Source organism: Chiloscyllium punctatum, chromosome 5 (genome assembly GCF_047496795.1).
Source record: "Chiloscyllium punctatum isolate Juve2018m chromosome 5, sChiPun1.3, whole genome shotgun sequence".
Lineage (NCBI taxonomy): Eukaryota > Metazoa > Chordata > Chondrichthyes > Orectolobiformes > Hemiscylliidae > Chiloscyllium > Chiloscyllium punctatum.
This window is the reverse complement of record NC_092743.1, coordinates 36,372,943-36,390,157: the sequence shown is the minus strand read 5'-3', so window position 1 is coordinate 36,390,157 and position 17,215 is coordinate 36,372,943. Positions and strand designations below refer to the sequence as shown.

The window sequence follows — 17,215 nt, the reverse complement described above, 5'->3', positions numbered from 1 at the left end:
TCGTCACCTAGTTCAGTCTATTGTTTCAGCTACAAACTCAGTATCTAGAATTGATTGATTTATTATTACGTGTACCGAAATACAGTGAAAAGCTTTGTTTATGAGCAGTGCAGGCAGATCATAGTAAGTAAGGATGCATAGATCAAAAAGTCTTTTGAGGCCTATAGATTGCATTGTCCAGGGTATGCGATGGTGAGATCAACGCCAGCGAGATCAGCATTATTTGAAGTGAGACTCCATTCATCAGTCTAATAATGGCCGGGAAGAAGCTGTTCCTGAACCTGCTGGTTTACGTGTTCAGGCTTCTGCCTCTTCTGCCTGACAGAAGAGGTTGTTGGAGATCACTACCAAGGTCCGATGGTTTTTTGATGTTGACAGCCTTTCTGCAGCAGCAAGACATATAAGTGGAGTCCATGAATTGAAGTTTGGCTTCCATGATGGTCTGGTCTGAGCAGTTGACATACCAGGTTGTTATGCACCCAGACGGTATGCTTTCAGTGATGCATCTGTAGAAGTTGGAGACATGCCAAATTCCCTGAGCTGACTGAGGAAGAAGAGCTGTTGTTGTGACTTCTTGACCGTTGCATCTACGTGTGAAGTCGAGGACAGGTTGTCAGTTGTCATCACTCTGAGAAGCTTGATGCTCTCTACCCTCTCAACCTCCATTCTGTTGATGTAGATGGGGGTGTGTTCTCTTCCTTCCTGAAGTCAATAATCAGTTCTTTTGTTTGTTCTCATTGCACCACATCACCAAGCCCTCTGTCTCCCTTCTGTGTTTTGAGTCGCCATTGTTAGATATCTGTCCTATTACGGTCGTGTTGTCACTGAATTTTTAGACTGATTGATTATTGAGTTCGGGGTTGTTCAAAAAGTCAAGAGTGTGTTGCTGGAAAAGTGCAGCAGATCAGGCAGCATCCAAGGAGCAGGAAAAAAGTCTGGTTATAAACAATTAGGCTAAATTTTGAGAGTCTTTGAAGGTATTAATTTTATTGTGTTGCAAATAGTGGTAGGAATCCGCTTTAAGATTCCGCTTTAAGATTCCAGGTTTTAACAGGTAGACTTGATTGGCACCTCAAGTAACTCCTCCAATTCCTTCCTTGACTAAAGCAGAGTTTACCATTTACAAGATATGCTGAAAAACTATGTAGACAATATCTTCTAAACCCAGTACCCCGACTACCAAGAAGAACAAGGGCAGCAGATACATAGGAACACCACCACCTGCAGAGCCGTATATCATCCTGACTTAGAAGTATATTGTCATTCCTTCACTGTTCTGGGTTGAGGTCCTGAAATTCCCACCTGAACATCTCTCTGTGTGTACTTAGACCATATAGACTCAGTGGTTAAAGAAGGCAGCTTCCTGGCATCTTCTCAAGGGCATAAATGCTGGCGCATCCAGTGGTGACCGCATCACATGGATAGATTAAATAGAAACCCTACCAGCTAACGTGATCTACATTGTACTTAGCTAAACAAAAAAAAAGGCTAAGTACCCACCCAGCATCAAATTGAGATAAGCAAAATCTAAAGGTCTCTATCCCTGTTATTGTACTGAGCTAGCTAATTTCAGTTGGAGTAGCAAACAGAATGACGCAGCTTGAGCACCTGAAAGCTAAGGAGAGGAAAGTTGATCATTGCGTATTACTGCTCAGTGACTTGTGCAGAATATGCTTATGTGAATGTTGGGGGAAAATAGAATTCAGCTTACCTGCAGTGTTCTATGATGGGCACTCAACTTATACTTATTGTCTCAGTCTAAAATTTAAAGTGACCAATTTGCTATGGTAAAGGTCCAATGTCCATTAAACCCAAAGCCTAACATAGATCAGCACTTTCAGGAAGATTAGAGAAAACTAAAGAGAGTTTTAAAACAGGGGTCTATTTTCTAAAGAAAGTAAAAGGACCTATTGTATAAACCATGACTCACCTTGCAGTTTAAAATGAATCTGCTCATTTCAGGTGTGGGATGCTGCAGATGGAACTCTGCGCTGCAGTAATGAAGACGGTTCCTCTGGCATAACAGCACTGGCTTTTATCACAAACAGGTAATTAGCTGAATATATGTTGTTAATTTATGCTGTGAGCCTTTCTGTAAGATTCAGTGTTTGTCCCATCAGTGTGCTATAACCCATCCAATGTCCACCACAAACAGGTTTTATTGCATTGGATTGAAAGTGCTGCCATGTTTTGTGATACTTTTATGATCTGAATTCAAGATGTAATGGTGTACCATGGAGTGTGAGCCATGACTGCAGGAAAACTTGCAGTAAACCTAATAATTACCTGTACATCTTTTAAATTCAAAATAATTGATTATGGTTGTGTTAGAATGAACAAATTGAATTTCACAACTGTTCGACATCACAAAGTGCTTTACAATCAGTGAAAATACAGCTCCGAGGGAACATTGGTTCTAATGGCCAATTACAATAGTTTTCATGTCTGAAGATGCTGAACCAGAAATCTGCACATATAGGATTCAAGCTAATTAGGCACAGTTTCTGCACATTGATAAATGTATATTCTTTGACCCGGTAGCTCAGTGGTTATCACTGCTGTCTCATGGCACCAGGGACCCGGGTTTGATTCCAGCCTTGGGCTACTGTGTGTGGAGTTTGCACATTCTCCCCGTGTCTGTGTGCGTTTTCCTCCAGATGCTCGGGTTTCTTCCCACAATCCAAAGATGTGTAGGTTAGGTGAATTGGACATGCTAAATTGCCCATAGTGTTCAGGAATGTGTAGTTTAGGTGCATTAATCAGAAGTAAATATAGGATAACAGGGTAAAGGAATACATCTAGGTGGGTTACCCTTTGGAAGGTCGGTGTGGCCTTGTTGGACCAAAGGGCTGTTTCCATATTGTAGTGATTCTATGATTCTGTCCCAAATGTCTGCTTTGCTGACAGAGTAGCATGGTTCAGAATGGCTCAGGGATGAAGAGAGAAGGTGCATAGGTTCTTAGTTGTGGCACTGGAGGGTCCTGGTGAAGGAAGTATGGTGTAGAAATCATTCCTAACCTGTATTGGCTTGGGAATGATGTTGATGAGCAGAAGGCAGGATGCTATCTTGCTCTCCTATCGCTCTCTCCTAAGGTAGGTGGTACTGCTGTGTCTGACCTCCTCTCCCTCCACCCATTCCTATTTCCAGACCAAGGGGAATTCCCAGCAAGATGCCAATGTTCAAACATTCCTTTTCTCCTGTTGACTCTGATGAGGAACCCAATAAGGAGGATTAGCATAACAATTTCTCAGTGAGATGCTCAGAATTTCCAAAATAAATGTTCAGATGTGATGAAGTCTTGACAAATGTCCCAGAAAATGTGTCTCTGTTTGAGATCGTCTTAACAGCTCCCAAGTAATGAATGTGAAACGGCAAGTGATATTTTCATTTATCTTGAAATTGGCATCCGTGTAATATTTCCTCCCAACCCCTGTTAGTAAAGGGCAATTGAATTGAAGTGCTTGCCATCAAAATCATAAAGACCTCTTTAATCAATGCCACTTAATATGCCTGCTAGAAGTCAACTAATTAATAAGCTCTGAGTAGCCCTTCATAGTGCCAGTTTCAACTCCGTTGCCAACTTTGATTAAATGGCACAAATTGACATTGCAGCATCAGACCCATCTTGGAGGCTCTTAAGCACCTGAAAGTATTCCGTATAAGTTGCTCAATCCTTTTTAAATTTTCAGTATTACGTAATCATAATTTCAGAAATGTTTCAATGTGCTTTAATTGCAATAAATTCCTTTAAGGATTAATATTGTGTAGAGAAAATGGTAAGTATTTTGAACACTGCAAGGTCTATGTTTACTTCCTTAACTTCAAAAACAGCAATTGTATCACCTGTCAGCCTCTTTGTTTCAGTTGGAACATGTACAATTTACATCATCGTCTTTTCATAGACAATTCTTTCATCCCCTCAATTATGCGAGTGGCCATGTCTCTACGTTCAATTGCTGTCTCAATGCAAAAATGGGATATTACAATCAGTATTGTATGCAGTATTCTAAATTCAATTGCCGAAACAATATTTGCAGTGACAGGATTACTTCACTATCTGCATTCAGTGTTCAACACATTCAAACTTCTGATTTGCTATCTTTAATGCAATAGCTGCAATTTCTTTTTAATAAGGACTCCAAGGCTACCTCATCTTACATGTCGGTTTTTAAGTTATAGTCTGTCATGGAGTTTTGTCCCACATTGCATTTCTCAACATTGTAGTTCCTCTGTCTCCCCAGTACTCAAGTATATTTACTTGCTTCTGCAGTTTATCCTGTTCAGCTTTGCAGCCTCCCACCTTCAGTAGCTTTGTAGCATTTCCAGATTTCATTCTGCTTGTGACTGCTAAACTTCACTGATAACAATCTCCAAAGTTAGCAACAATTCTTGTGTCACTACCTTCTTGATTAATTTGGTGTGCCAGTTGATGAAATTTTAAAATATTTCCACTGACTTTTTTTTAAACAAGAATTTCAATACAGGCCTTTCTAGGGGGAATGTACCAAAGGTCTTCCTGAAATATAAGAGCACCACACCGATGGCCTTATATTCATTAAGCCCTTTCAGCAGCCAGTGCGTGTGAACTGGTTGCTTATTAAAAGTTCTACATTTAGCCGCTTTGATTGAGCTTTAACATTAACATTCTGTTTCTATGTAGTGTATCATAGACTGCAGTCATTATTTTAAATGTTAAGTGTTCTTACTCTCAATTGCTTTAGTTTTTTTGTCATTTCATGGTATCATTGTTTAAAAATCAGTTGTCCTGATATCTGAAGCAATATATTTAACTGCAGCCTGTACTCCCATCTCCATTATTCAGCCTTGGCCTGCTGTCTTCCACAGACATTGTTAGTTATAGCATGACTAAGATTACCTCCGTCTGGCACAACAGTTGTTTTGTATGATAGTTAATTCTGGTTATTGTTTTGAGATTATTATTTTGACTAGGAAATAGGGGAAATAAAGTAGTATGTCCTATCGAATTATGACAGCATTCGACATTTCCTTGATGTTACCGCAACAGAACGTGGTAATTACTATATGTACTTACACATGTTAGATAGCTGTTTGTTCAATTAGATAACAGAGCTTTCTATCACAGAATTGTTGCTGCAAGATTGAATGGCTCATTGGATTTCTACTGTCTAGACACCAATAAAATCAGCAACCAGCTGCAGTACCGAGGTAAGTGAAAGATATTTGTTTGAAATGGGTAGTTCCCTCATGTTTTGGCCACTTCTCCAAAGTTAGTACAAATGCAAAACTCTTAAATATATTACCATCAGATAAAGCATAAAATTAGGCAATTCCTGGCTGAGGATCAAGTTAATAAATTGGACTAAATATTAACAATAGCTCATTGATGATGTAAGATGCTTTCAAAATCACATTGCTCAATTTCTTAGTCCCTCAGTATTTTTAGGTCAGTGTCATACATGGCTATCATACAAAAGCTGGATTTTTTTTCAGAATTGAGGCTTGATCAGCAATTAACCCTTTTTTGAAAATTGTGATTTAGAATTGTAAAACAAATGCAGTGAACACTGATTATTCTGAAATCTCCAACTCAGTCCTACTGACAGTCTTTACAATCCTGTCTTCTCATATGTCCTTCCATCTTCCAGTTCTGTGACTGATAGCAGATATCAGTTATTATTTTTGCTGTGCATCTGAATTCCCTTTATAGTTTCTGTCCCTTGACATGTCTCGTTATACTTTAACAATCCTCATCAAATCTAGCGTTCAAATGTGCGCTTCCTCTAAACCTACAACAAACTAATCTTTTTGATGCATAAGCTCCCCTTCAGCTGGTTATAAAGGGATGAGAGCTGTTTTGCTGTGATACTGTTGTCCTCTGTGTGCAAGTTGTTTTCATTCCATATTTGGAATGCTAATTCTATAGTCTGTCATCTTGTTCAGGAACACCCAACAGATCCACGATCCCATCGTCGCCAGTCTTCTGCAGTGATGATTCCATCGTTTGTCAGTTAACACACATGGTTCCTTGTGCACACCAAAAGCCCATCACAGTACTGAAAGCAGCTGCTGGCAGAGTGGTTACAGGAAGTCAGGACCACACACTGAGAGTGAGTACAAATTAATTGAATTTAAAATAGTAATAGTGTTAATTGGGTGATAATCTCATGTTTGGGCTTCTGTTCACAGGACATGAGAGCGTAGTTTGGGCTGATTCCTTTCTGGAGCACTCTAGAAGTGCTGTGTTGTGGAATGTCTTGTGTTTTGAATGATTAGTCCCATTTGTCAGGTTGACATTAAAAGGCACAATATAGAATCATAAAATCCCTACAGCATAGAAGCAGGCCATTTGGCCCACCAAGTCCCTACTGGCCCTCTAAAGAGCATCCTGTTGCAGTAAACACATGAAAATGATTGTCATGGTGGTTAACAAGATTTCAGGCCCCAATAACTTAAGGAAATTAAAGCAAAGCCAAGCTGTACAGGACAATGTAAATAAAGAATCTCTATACAACCTATTTGATCTGCCACTGAATGTTGCCTGATGTCCTAAGCATTTCCAGTTATTCTATTTTTATTTTCTATTTATATCTTCTACAGTATTTTGCTCCTGTATTTCTTTGGCTTTTGTTGGCAACATCAATTAAAAGATATACATTTAAAAATAAGTATTGTATCAAAGTTACAGGGAAATAATCTTTTGAATGTTAGCTCTTATGAAGAAAGTCAACAAAAATATTACTTTTATTTTCGTTTGTTGATTTGAGAATTGGTACATTACCCGGAAAAAGTTCATGAGCGCTTGCCTACTTATGCCTATCCAGTCCCTAGTTTTGGTTATCACTGGGATGACGATGCAGCTCACAATGATGGTTCAACCAACCAGCGCCCTCTTCTCGTGCTGTATGAAATGATGTCCTTTTTTCTCATGTATTTCTTGTGTCCTAATTCTAAGGATTTTTGCACAAAGGATTTGTTCTGAGAGTATATTTGTGTTGTTCTCATGGTGATTCCAACATTTATTTTCTGCCATCATGTCCATATTCAAATTAATCTGCACTTGCCAACTGTCAATCTTCATTGCTGCATACATGAAGTTTTGGATCCCTAATGAGAAACAAGAGAATCTGCATCAAAACCACACCTAGAGTAGCAGCAATTGCCTTGTCCTTCAATCCGACCACTCCATAGGATAGAGGGGATGACCACAGAGTTCCAGTTTGAATGATAACACCAACACAGATTATGCAGGTAGAAGATCAGCTTTCTCACAGCAGGGTGACATCTGCAATCTCTCGGACCATGATCTCTGTTGTAGCGGATCATTTATATGCATAGCCAATAGCCATCATGTGACTACCATGAATTTATTTAGCTCTGGCTCTTTCCAAAATTCTGCTAATAACATCTCCAGGACTCCATAAATGCATCTCCAAAGTTATGTTTGCCAGGACTACATGTTACATGCACATTGTCTCATTCTGACTGGGCTCATCAGTTACAATGTTCAGATTTGCTGCAGTGGATGGTTCGCACACTTCCAGGGGCGTCACAAACTACAGAGGTATGGCTGTGAAAGTGTCTTTAGTTGTCATGGGCAGCTGACCTCGATTCAAGGATGACATCTACTCATGATTTCGACCATGGGTTGTCATGTGATTGATTTGGACAATTCCTGACTCACTGATATTTTGGCAAATGAAACCGGATGTCTCATTTCACAATGGAATTTGGAGTATAGGATTCACTTCATTTTCTTTCGTTCTCTGTCATTACTCTGTCTCATCATTAACAATTATGACTGAAGGAATATAGCTTGATGGATAAGTTTTCATTATTTTGAACAATTGGTAGCAAGATCCTCCTAACCATCAAGCACAATGCAGCCATTTGAGAACAAGAAAATCTGGCTAGAGAGATACTTTTCATCAATCTCAACACTGTTGAATCTATTGAAGTTGATTTTGCAAGCATTTTGACTGAATGCTTGTAGATCTGGCTTCATGGACCAACATGTGTTTGATTGACCTTGCATTGAATCTAAAGGATACATCAGCGATATTAATGGAATTTCTATCGTACTCTCACTGCCACACAGTCAGTTGAGGAGTAGAATGACCCGGTTGGAAAATGAGAAGGTTGCTGAGAATAGATTGTCTATTTAAGAAACAGAGTAAAATATATTGGAGGAAGTTTTTCCATTGTTTCAAATGTTGAATAGGGAATCTTTCCAGTTTAGGATGTAAACTGTTTACTAAAGTAGTGTATAATCAATATTTGGGGTAATATATTAGCATGGATAGAAGATTGTCTTAACAGGAAGCAGAGCGTAGGAACAAATATGTCTTTTTCAGGCAGGTAAGATGTCATAAATGGTGTGTCACAGGGGTTAGAGCCAGGACCTCCACTCTTTACAAATGATTTTATAAATAATTTGGTTGAAGGGGCACAAAGTAGAGTAGTTAAATTTGCTGATGACTGTAAGATAGGTAAGAAAGTGAGTTGTAAAGAGGACATAAGGAACTAACAATGGGACAAAGATAAGTTGTGAATGGTCAAACATCACGCAAATAGATTATAATGTGGGAAAGTGTGAAATTGTCCATTTTGACAGAATAAAAAGAACCAAACTAAATGGTGAGAAGTTGCAGAGTTCTTGAGATGCAGAGAGAGTTTAATGTCCTAGTGCATGAATCGCAGCAGCTTAATATGTGAGTCGTTAGGAAAGCTAATGAAATGTTATGTTTGGAGGATGTAGAACGTTACAGCACAGTACAGGCCCTTCAGCCCTCAATGTTGCGCCGTCCTGTGAAACCAATCTGAAGTCCATCTAACCTACACTATTCCATTCTCGTCCATGCACCTATCCAATGACCATTTACATACCTGTAAATTTGGTGAGCCTACAACTGTTGCAGACAGTGCGTTTCACGCTCCCACTACTCTCTGAGTAAGAACCTACCTCTGCCATCTGTCCTATACCTATCACCTCTTGATTTGAAGCTATGACCCCTTGTGCTATCCATCTCCATCTGAGGAAAAAGGCTCTCCATGTTCTAACCTTCTGATTACCTTATGTCTCAATTAAGTCACCTTTCAATCTCCTTCTCTCTAATGAAAACAGCCTCAAATCCCCCAATCTTTCCTCGTGAGGCCTCCCCTCCATACCAGGCAACATCCTCTGAACCCTTTCCAAAGCTTCCACATCCTTCCTATGGTGTGGTGACCAGAACTGTACGCAATACTCCAAGTGCAGCCACACCAGAGTTTTGTACAGCTTCAGCATGACCTCATTGTTCCGAAACTCAGTCCCTATACTATAAAAGCTAACACACCATATGCCTTCTTCACAACCCTATCAACCTGGGTGGCAATTTTGAGCGATCTATGTATGTGAACACCAAGATCTCTCTGCTCATCTACACTATCAAGAAACTTGCCATTAGCCCAGTAATCTACATTCCTGTTCCTCCTTCCAAAGTGAATCACCTCACACTTTTCTACATTAAACACTATTTGCTACCCCTCAGCCCAGCTCTGCAGCTTATCTATGTCCCTCTGTAACTTAGAACATCCTTCGGCACTATCCACAACTGTATCAATCTTAGTGTTGTCTGCAAGTTTGCTAACCCATCCATCTACACCCTCTTCCAGGTAGTTCATAAAAATGACAAACAGCAGTGGACCCAAAACAGATACTTGCAGTACACCACTAGTACCTGAACTCCAGGATGAACATTTTTCATCAACTACCACCTTTCAGCTTCTTTCAGCCAGCTAATTTCTGAGCCAAGCCGCTAAATCGCCCTTAATCTCATGCCTCCATATTTTGTGCAACAGCCTACCATGGGGAACTTTCTCAAATGCCTTACTGAAATCCATATACACCACATCAACGGCTTTGCTCTCATCCACCTGTTTGGCCACCTTCTCAAAGATGGCTTAGTGATACTATCACAAGACTGTTAATCCAGAGATGCAGGTAGTGTTCTGGAGACCCAGGTTTGAATCCTACTATGGCAGTTGGCGAAATTCAAATTCAGTGAAGGTTTAGAATTACAGGTCGAATGGTGACCATGAAACCATCGATTGTTGGAAAATCCCATCTGGTTCACTAATGCCCTTTTAGGGAATGATCCTTAACTAATCTACCCACATGTGACTCCAGACTCCTAGCAATGTGGGTGACTTTTAAATGCCCTCTGGACAATTAAGAATGGGGAATAAATGCTGACTTAGCCAGTGATGCCAAGATTCCATGAATAAATAATAACAAAAATGTTTTACTGCAAAAGGAAGTTAATCCAAGTGTTCTTCAGGGCATTTGCAAGATTACATCTAGAATACTGTGTATAATACTGGTCACTCTACGTACGGAAGGATGTTAATTTGATGGCATCAGTTACTGGACTAATAGCTGAAATGGGTGAATTGCCCTTTGAGAGAGGCTAGACAAGGTAGGCCTGTATCCTCTGGAGTATACAAGAGTCAGAGGTGACTTGATTAAAATATTTATATATGGAAAGGATGTTTCTACTTGTGGAAGAATCCAGCATGAGGGGTCAAACAGTTTATAAATAAGGGATTCCCTCTAAGAGAGATGAAGAAAAAAATTGAGAATTGTCAGTCTTTGGAATTCCCTTCCTCAAAAGGCAGTAGATGCAAAATCTTTAAATATTTTTAAGACAGAGGTAGGTAGATTATTAATTTCTAAGGAGATGGAAGATTATGGCAGGAGTGTAGAGCTGAGGTTAAAATCAGGTTGGCTGTCATTCTGTTGAATGACAGAGCAGGCTTTGACAACTGAGTGGTGTACTTTTGTTTCTTGTTCATTTGTTCATAACTAAGGCACCTGGATGGGTATATGAATAGGAAGGATATGGACCGGGTGCTGACAACTGGGACTAGATTAGGTTGGGATATCTGGTCGGCATAGATGAGTTGGACCAAAAAATCTGCTTCTGTGCTGTACATCTCTATGATTCTATAAATAAACTAACTAAACAAACAAACTGACAGTAATAAATAACATTTGACACCAAGCTGTATAAAGGAGATATTGGAACAAATGTGAAAAGCTTGATCAATATGGCAGATCTCAAGCAGCACCTCAGAGGATGAAAGTGAGGGAGATTGAGAGAAAATTGCAGTGCTTAGCACCCTTGTTACTGAAGCCGCCAATACAATTCAAGAGTGCTGATATCAGAGAGGGTTGTGCTGTTGAAGGAGAAACATTAATGTGGACAAAGATTCCATGTGAGGATCTCAAAACAAAGATGAGAAAATACAAAATCAAGAAAATCTGTGTAGATCATGGTTGGTTGTTGAATGAACAGAAGAATTTTTGAAAACTTTAGTTTATGGTGAATAAAACATGAAAAGTCAACCAGGAGTGTGTTGGAAAAAACAATCTGAGAAATAACAAATAGCCTGGTTGAGAGAGATGGATGGAGTCAAAAACAAAACAGAGTTTGTAGTGAAACTGAAGGTAATGGCTTTTGTGTTTAAGAAAGTCTTTGTTTATCCAGCACTGGATATTAGATAAGTGCTGTAGACAATCTGGAGATAACTGAGCTATTGAGAAAAGTGCTGGTGAGGTAGAACTGATGACATCAGGAAACTAGAATCCCTACAGTGTGGAAACAGGCCCTTCGGCCCAACAAGTCCACATCATCCCTGCTAAGAGTAACCTACCCCTACTGAGTAACCTACTCATTCCCCTACTGCTCTACATTTACCCCAGACTAATACACCTAATCTACACATCCTGAACTATGGACAATTTTAACATGGTTAATTTACCTAATCTGCACGTCTTTGGACTGTTGAAGGAAATTGGAGGACCCAGAGGAAACTCACGCAGACATGGGAGGATGTGCAAACTCTACACAGACAGTTGCCCAAGGCAGGAATTGAAGCTGAGTCCCTGGTGCTGAGAGGCAGCAGAGCTAACCAATGAGCCACCATGCCGCCCATAGAATCCTCAGTGTGGAATCAAGCCAAGTGCTGTGTATTGGGATGGTGTCATAAGATGATGAAGTGCAGAATTAAATCACGCAACACATTCAGCTTCTTAGATAATTCAGAATGATTTTTCATTGCAGGCAAGAGACAACATGGAGTTAAAAGAATGCAGAGAAAATAAAATGTAAATAGCAAAGGTGATTTGAGCAAAGCAAATTTTCAATCAAAAGTGGAATGCTGCAGATACCGTAAATCTGATGTAAAAATAGCAAATGCTTGAAATACTCAGCAGATCTGGCAGCGTCTGTTGAGGGAGAAAAACAGAGTTAATGTTTCATCAGAAAGAGTGAATTAATTGCATTTTATTATGGTACTTTATTTACTGAGCTTCTGTTCCTTTTGCAGATATATCGACTTGAGGACTCCTGTTGTCTTTATACATTACAGGGTCACTCAGGAGGGATCACAGCAGTCTATATAGACCAGGTACTGTCATATGTAACCAAAATATTTTGCTGAGTATGACAATAAATTATAGATCCAGACAGTACCTGATATTCTGTCAGTTTACACCTTATTACGTTTGTATTGACACGTTGTTGGATATGTTGCAAGCATCTTCGTGTGGTGATTTGTTTAATTTAGAAGTTGTAAAATCAGTGCCGTTTCTCCTTGCTTATTTACATGCGTCTTGAATCATTTTGCTAAAAGTCTGAAAGCCCCTAACACTTGATCCCCTTGATAATCAAGAACTGATCTGTCTCCGTCTTAAATATATACAATAACCTGGCCTCAACAGACTTCTGTGGCAGTGAATTCCATAGATCCGCCACTCTCTGGCTGAAGAAATTTCTCCTTGTCTCCATTCTGAAAGCTCTTCCCTTTACTCCTAGTCTCTCCTACCAATGGAAAAATCTTCACAACATCCACTTTGTCCAGACTATTCAGTATTCTGTAAGTTTCAATGAGACCACCCCCATCCTTCTAAATTCCATTGAGTATAGTCCCAGAATCCTCATATGTTAAGCTTTTCATTCCTAGGAGGATCCTCTTGAACCTCTTCTGAAACCGCTCCAGGACCAATACATCATTCCTGAGATATGGGGCCCAAAACTGCGCACAATACTCTAAATGTGGTCTAACCAAAGCCTCAGAAATACATCCCTGCTTCTATATTTAAGTCCTCTCAAAATAAATGCCCTCATTGCATTTCCTAACTACTGACTCAACCTGCAAGTTTACCTTGAGAGAAGCCTGGACTAGAACTCCCAAGTTTCTGCACTTCAGACTTCTGAATTTTCTCCCCATTTAGAAAATAGTCCATGCTGTTTTTTTACCAAAGTGCATGACCTCACACTTTCCTGGCACTTCTTTGCCCACTCTCCTAACCTATCCAACTCCTCTGCAATCTCCCCACCACCTCAATACTACTCAAACCTCCCTCTACTGATCTTTATATCATCTACAAACATAGCCAGAGTGCCCTCAGTTCCTTCGTCTAGGTCATTTATGTATAAAGTGAAAGGTTGTGGTTTCAGCACTGAGCCTTGCAGAATACCACTTGTCACCAGCTGTCATCCTGAGAAAGACCCTTTTATTCCCATTCTCTACTTTCTGCTAGACAGCCAAGCTTCTATCTATGTTAGCAACTTCCCTGTAACACCATGGGCCCTTATCTTCCTCAGCCTTCTGTGCGGCACCTTGTCAAAGACCTCCTTGAAGTCTAGGTAGATAACGTCCACTGCCTCTCCGTTGCCTAACCTGCTCATTACCTCCTTAAAGAATTCTAACAGATTTGTCAGGCATGACTTTCCCTTGATGAAACCATGCTGACTTTGCCCTATTTTACCATACACTTCCCAGTATTCAGAAATCTCAACTTTCACAATGGACTCATTACCCTCCTATTTAATCTTCTCCCTCCTTATTTCTTGTTTTGTTTCCCTCTATTAGTCTTTGTAAGCTTCCCAATCCTCTGGCTTTCCACTGTTTGCCACATTATATGCTTCCTGTTTTGCTTTTATGCTACCCCTGACTTCCCTCGTCAGCCATGGTTGACTCATCCCCCCGTACCATGCTTCATTTTCCGAGGGATGTATTTTTGCAATGTTTCCTGAATTACTCCCAGAAACTCCTGCCGTTGCTGTTCCACTGTCTTTCTGTCTTTCCTGCTAGGCTTCTCTCCCAGTCAGTTCTACCCAGCTCCTCCTTCGTGCCTCTGTTGTTGCCTTTATTCAGCTGTAGTACCGTTACCTCTGATTCTATTTTGTCCCTCTCGATTGCACAGTAAATTCGATCATATTATGATCACTGCCTCATAAGGTCACCTTCACCGTAAGCTCCCTTGTCAAGTCATCTTCATTCCACAATACTAAACCCAGTATTGCTTGTTCCCTAGAGGGCTCCACAACAAGCTGCTCCAAAAAGCCATCTCGTAGACATTCCACAAATTCCTTCTTTTGCAATCCACTACCAACCTGATTTTCCTAGTCCACCTGCATATTGAAATCCCCCAATGATCATTGTAACTTTGCCTTTCTTACACACCCTTTCTATCCCCTGGTGTATCTTTCACCCCAGCTCCTGACTACTCTTTTGGGGGTCTGTACATAACTCGAAGTATGATTTTTCACCTTTGTGGTTCGTCAATTCTACCCACACAGATTCTACACCATCTGACCCGACTCCATTTCTTACTAACAAAGCAACCCCACCACCTCTGCCCACCTGTCTATCTTTTTGATCAGATGTATATCCTTGGATATTCTGCTGCCTATCCTGCTCCCCTTGCAGCCACATCTGTGATGCCCACCACATCATACCTGCCAATTTCAATCAGCGCCACAAGCTCATTTACCTTATTCCTTATACAATGTGCATTCAGATATAACACCTTCAGTACTGTATTAACCATCCCTCTTCTCATGTCATTCATTTGTCCGTGTGCTTGACATTTGATTGCTAACCCTTCCCAAACACTCTTCTATTTGTGTTTGTGTCTGTGCCAGAGACTTTAATAACCTCTCCTGAGTTTGCTTCCCCTGTCATTTCCTTCATATTTTTCCGTGCAGTCAAATTCACCCCTACAGATGTTAACCAGTTGCTTTGTTTCCCACTGAGCACTGAGGGAGGTTTTACCCTTCCTTCCCACTTTCTGGTTGACCAGCTTATTTGCACTTTTAGTTAGAACTTTGGTCCCAGCTGGATTCTGGTGGAGACCATTGCTGCAGTACAGATTTCTCCTGTTCCAATACTGATGCCAGTGCCTCATGAAAAGGAACCCCTCTTTCCCACACCATGCTTTTAGCCACATGTTTATTTCCCTTGTACTCCTGTCCCTATGCCAATTTGCATGGGGCGCGGGCAGTAATCCATAGATTATAAACCTTGAAGAATTGTTCTTTAATTTGGTTCCTAGCTCCTGATAATCCCTGAACAGGTCCTCTTTCCTAGTCTTACCTATATTGTTTGTTCCGGCGTGGACCACAACAACTCGATCCTCCTCCTCCTCCCCCTTTAACATCTGTTCAAGCTGGTCAGAGATGTCCCTTACCATGACACTAAACAGGCAACACACCATGTGCAGGTCTCTTATCCTGCTCCGAAAGGATGCTATCTATTCCTCTAATTATTGAATTTTCTGTAACTACCACTTGTCCTTTTGCTCCCCCCTCTTGAATGGCCACCCGTACCATGGTGCAGCACTCAGTTGGCTCATCCTCCCTGCAGCCCTTTTCCTCATCCACAAAAGGAGCAGGAACCTAATACCTATTAGACAAGGTCAAGAGCTGAGGCTTCTCCATTCCTGACTGCAGGATACCTCTACCTGCTTTGCTTGCAGTCACACCCTCCGTGCCTGGCCACTGACCAAATTTGAAATACTTGATCTGCCAGATGTGACTGCCTCCTAAAACAAAGCATCCAGGTAACTCTTTCCCCCTCGGATGTGCCACAGTGTTTGAAGCTCAGATTCCAGCTCATCAATTTTGTGTCTGTGTTCTTCAACAACCAACCCTTGCTGAAGATGTGGTCACTGCAGTTTGGAATGGGATCAGTCAGCTCTCTCATCATACAGCTACAGCACATCACCTGTCCAGCCATTTCTACTTTGTCAATTACTTTATTGATATTTCTTTTTCAAATTTAGTGCAGATTTCCTGCCAACCAAATAGGTCACAGCATCCCTGTGACGTTACTCCAGTTTGGTTTGCAGCTACAGTGCTCCGAGCTCTGGTAGTTTTTTACTCACCTCCGCTCTGCTGCCCCGCCTACCAACAGCTTCCCGCTGCCTCGGCCACAGTCCCTGAGCTCCGGGATTTCTGGTCAACTTCTTCAACTTTACAGTTGCTTTACTTGAAATGTCGTCTTAATCTTTCAGGCAATGGGGTTGGCTAGTGGAGGCCAAGATGGAGCTATTTGCCTCTGGGATGTATTAACTGGAAGCCGAGTGAGCCATATGCATGGTCATCGTGGTGACGTTATAGCTCTCATCTGCACCTCAAGCTGTGTAATCAGTGGTGGATTAGATGACGTGATCTGTATATGGGACCGCAGCTCTGGTATCAAGCTCTATTCTATTCAGCAGGTGGGTGCAGTAATTTTTTTTCTCTTGTATTTTTGTGTTGGTTAGAGAGTCATTTAACTAAACTAGATTTTGTTTTAAGCTCCTTAGAAGCCTAAATTGCAGAGTTAAAGTCCACTCAGCAGGCTAAGACAGAAAAGTAACAATGTAGTCCAAGACACGCCCAACTGAAATGTTGAGGGTTGAAATTCCACCTTGTAAAGTTGTGGACTGGATTCATCAAATCAAAAATAATGACCAAAAATTCTCAGATTATCAAAACAAAGCAACTGATTTATAGGGGAGCGAGTCACTTATATTTGTTCTTAGTGCATGGGATTTCAGTATTCCTCCTACCCTGTTGTTCCTGTGGTTGGCAATGAGTGTTAATAAGGCATGTTTTGTAACCTGACATAAGCATAGATGAGGGCTTAGCAGCTGCTGAGCTGAGGCAAAGGTGAAGATGGATGATGATATGGAAGTGAAAGTTAGCAGTCTTGGTAATGAAGAGGATATCAGGGTGGAAAATTAGCATAAGATCAAGTAGTCTGGGAACTGTTCAGTTCAGCCTCATTTAGTTGCTCGGGAAAGGGATGGAGTTGAACATACAAATTAGCATCGGGGGAGATAATATATTTAGTGGCAACCGACATTTGCACCACACAATGCCAGGTGATGACCATCTCCATTAAGAGACAATCTAACCACCA

General features: G+C 40.8%; 1 protein-coding gene across 1 annotated transcript in view; it reads left to right on the top strand.

Annotated features, from left to right (window-relative positions):
* Nucleotides 1-17,215, top strand: part of scap (SREBF chaperone) — a 155,057-nt gene that overhangs the window by 129,249 nt on the left and 8,593 nt on the right. The window contains exons 18-22 of the mRNA XM_072570036.1: nt 1,963-2,048; nt 5,106-5,188; nt 5,924-6,090; nt 12,350-12,430; nt 16,323-16,529. Coding sequence (XP_072426137.1) covers nt 1,963-2,048; nt 5,106-5,188; nt 5,924-6,090; nt 12,350-12,430; nt 16,323-16,529 — 624 coding nt within the window. The remainder of the gene's footprint in view (nt 1-1,962; nt 2,049-5,105; nt 5,189-5,923; nt 6,091-12,349; nt 12,431-16,322; nt 16,530-17,215) is intronic.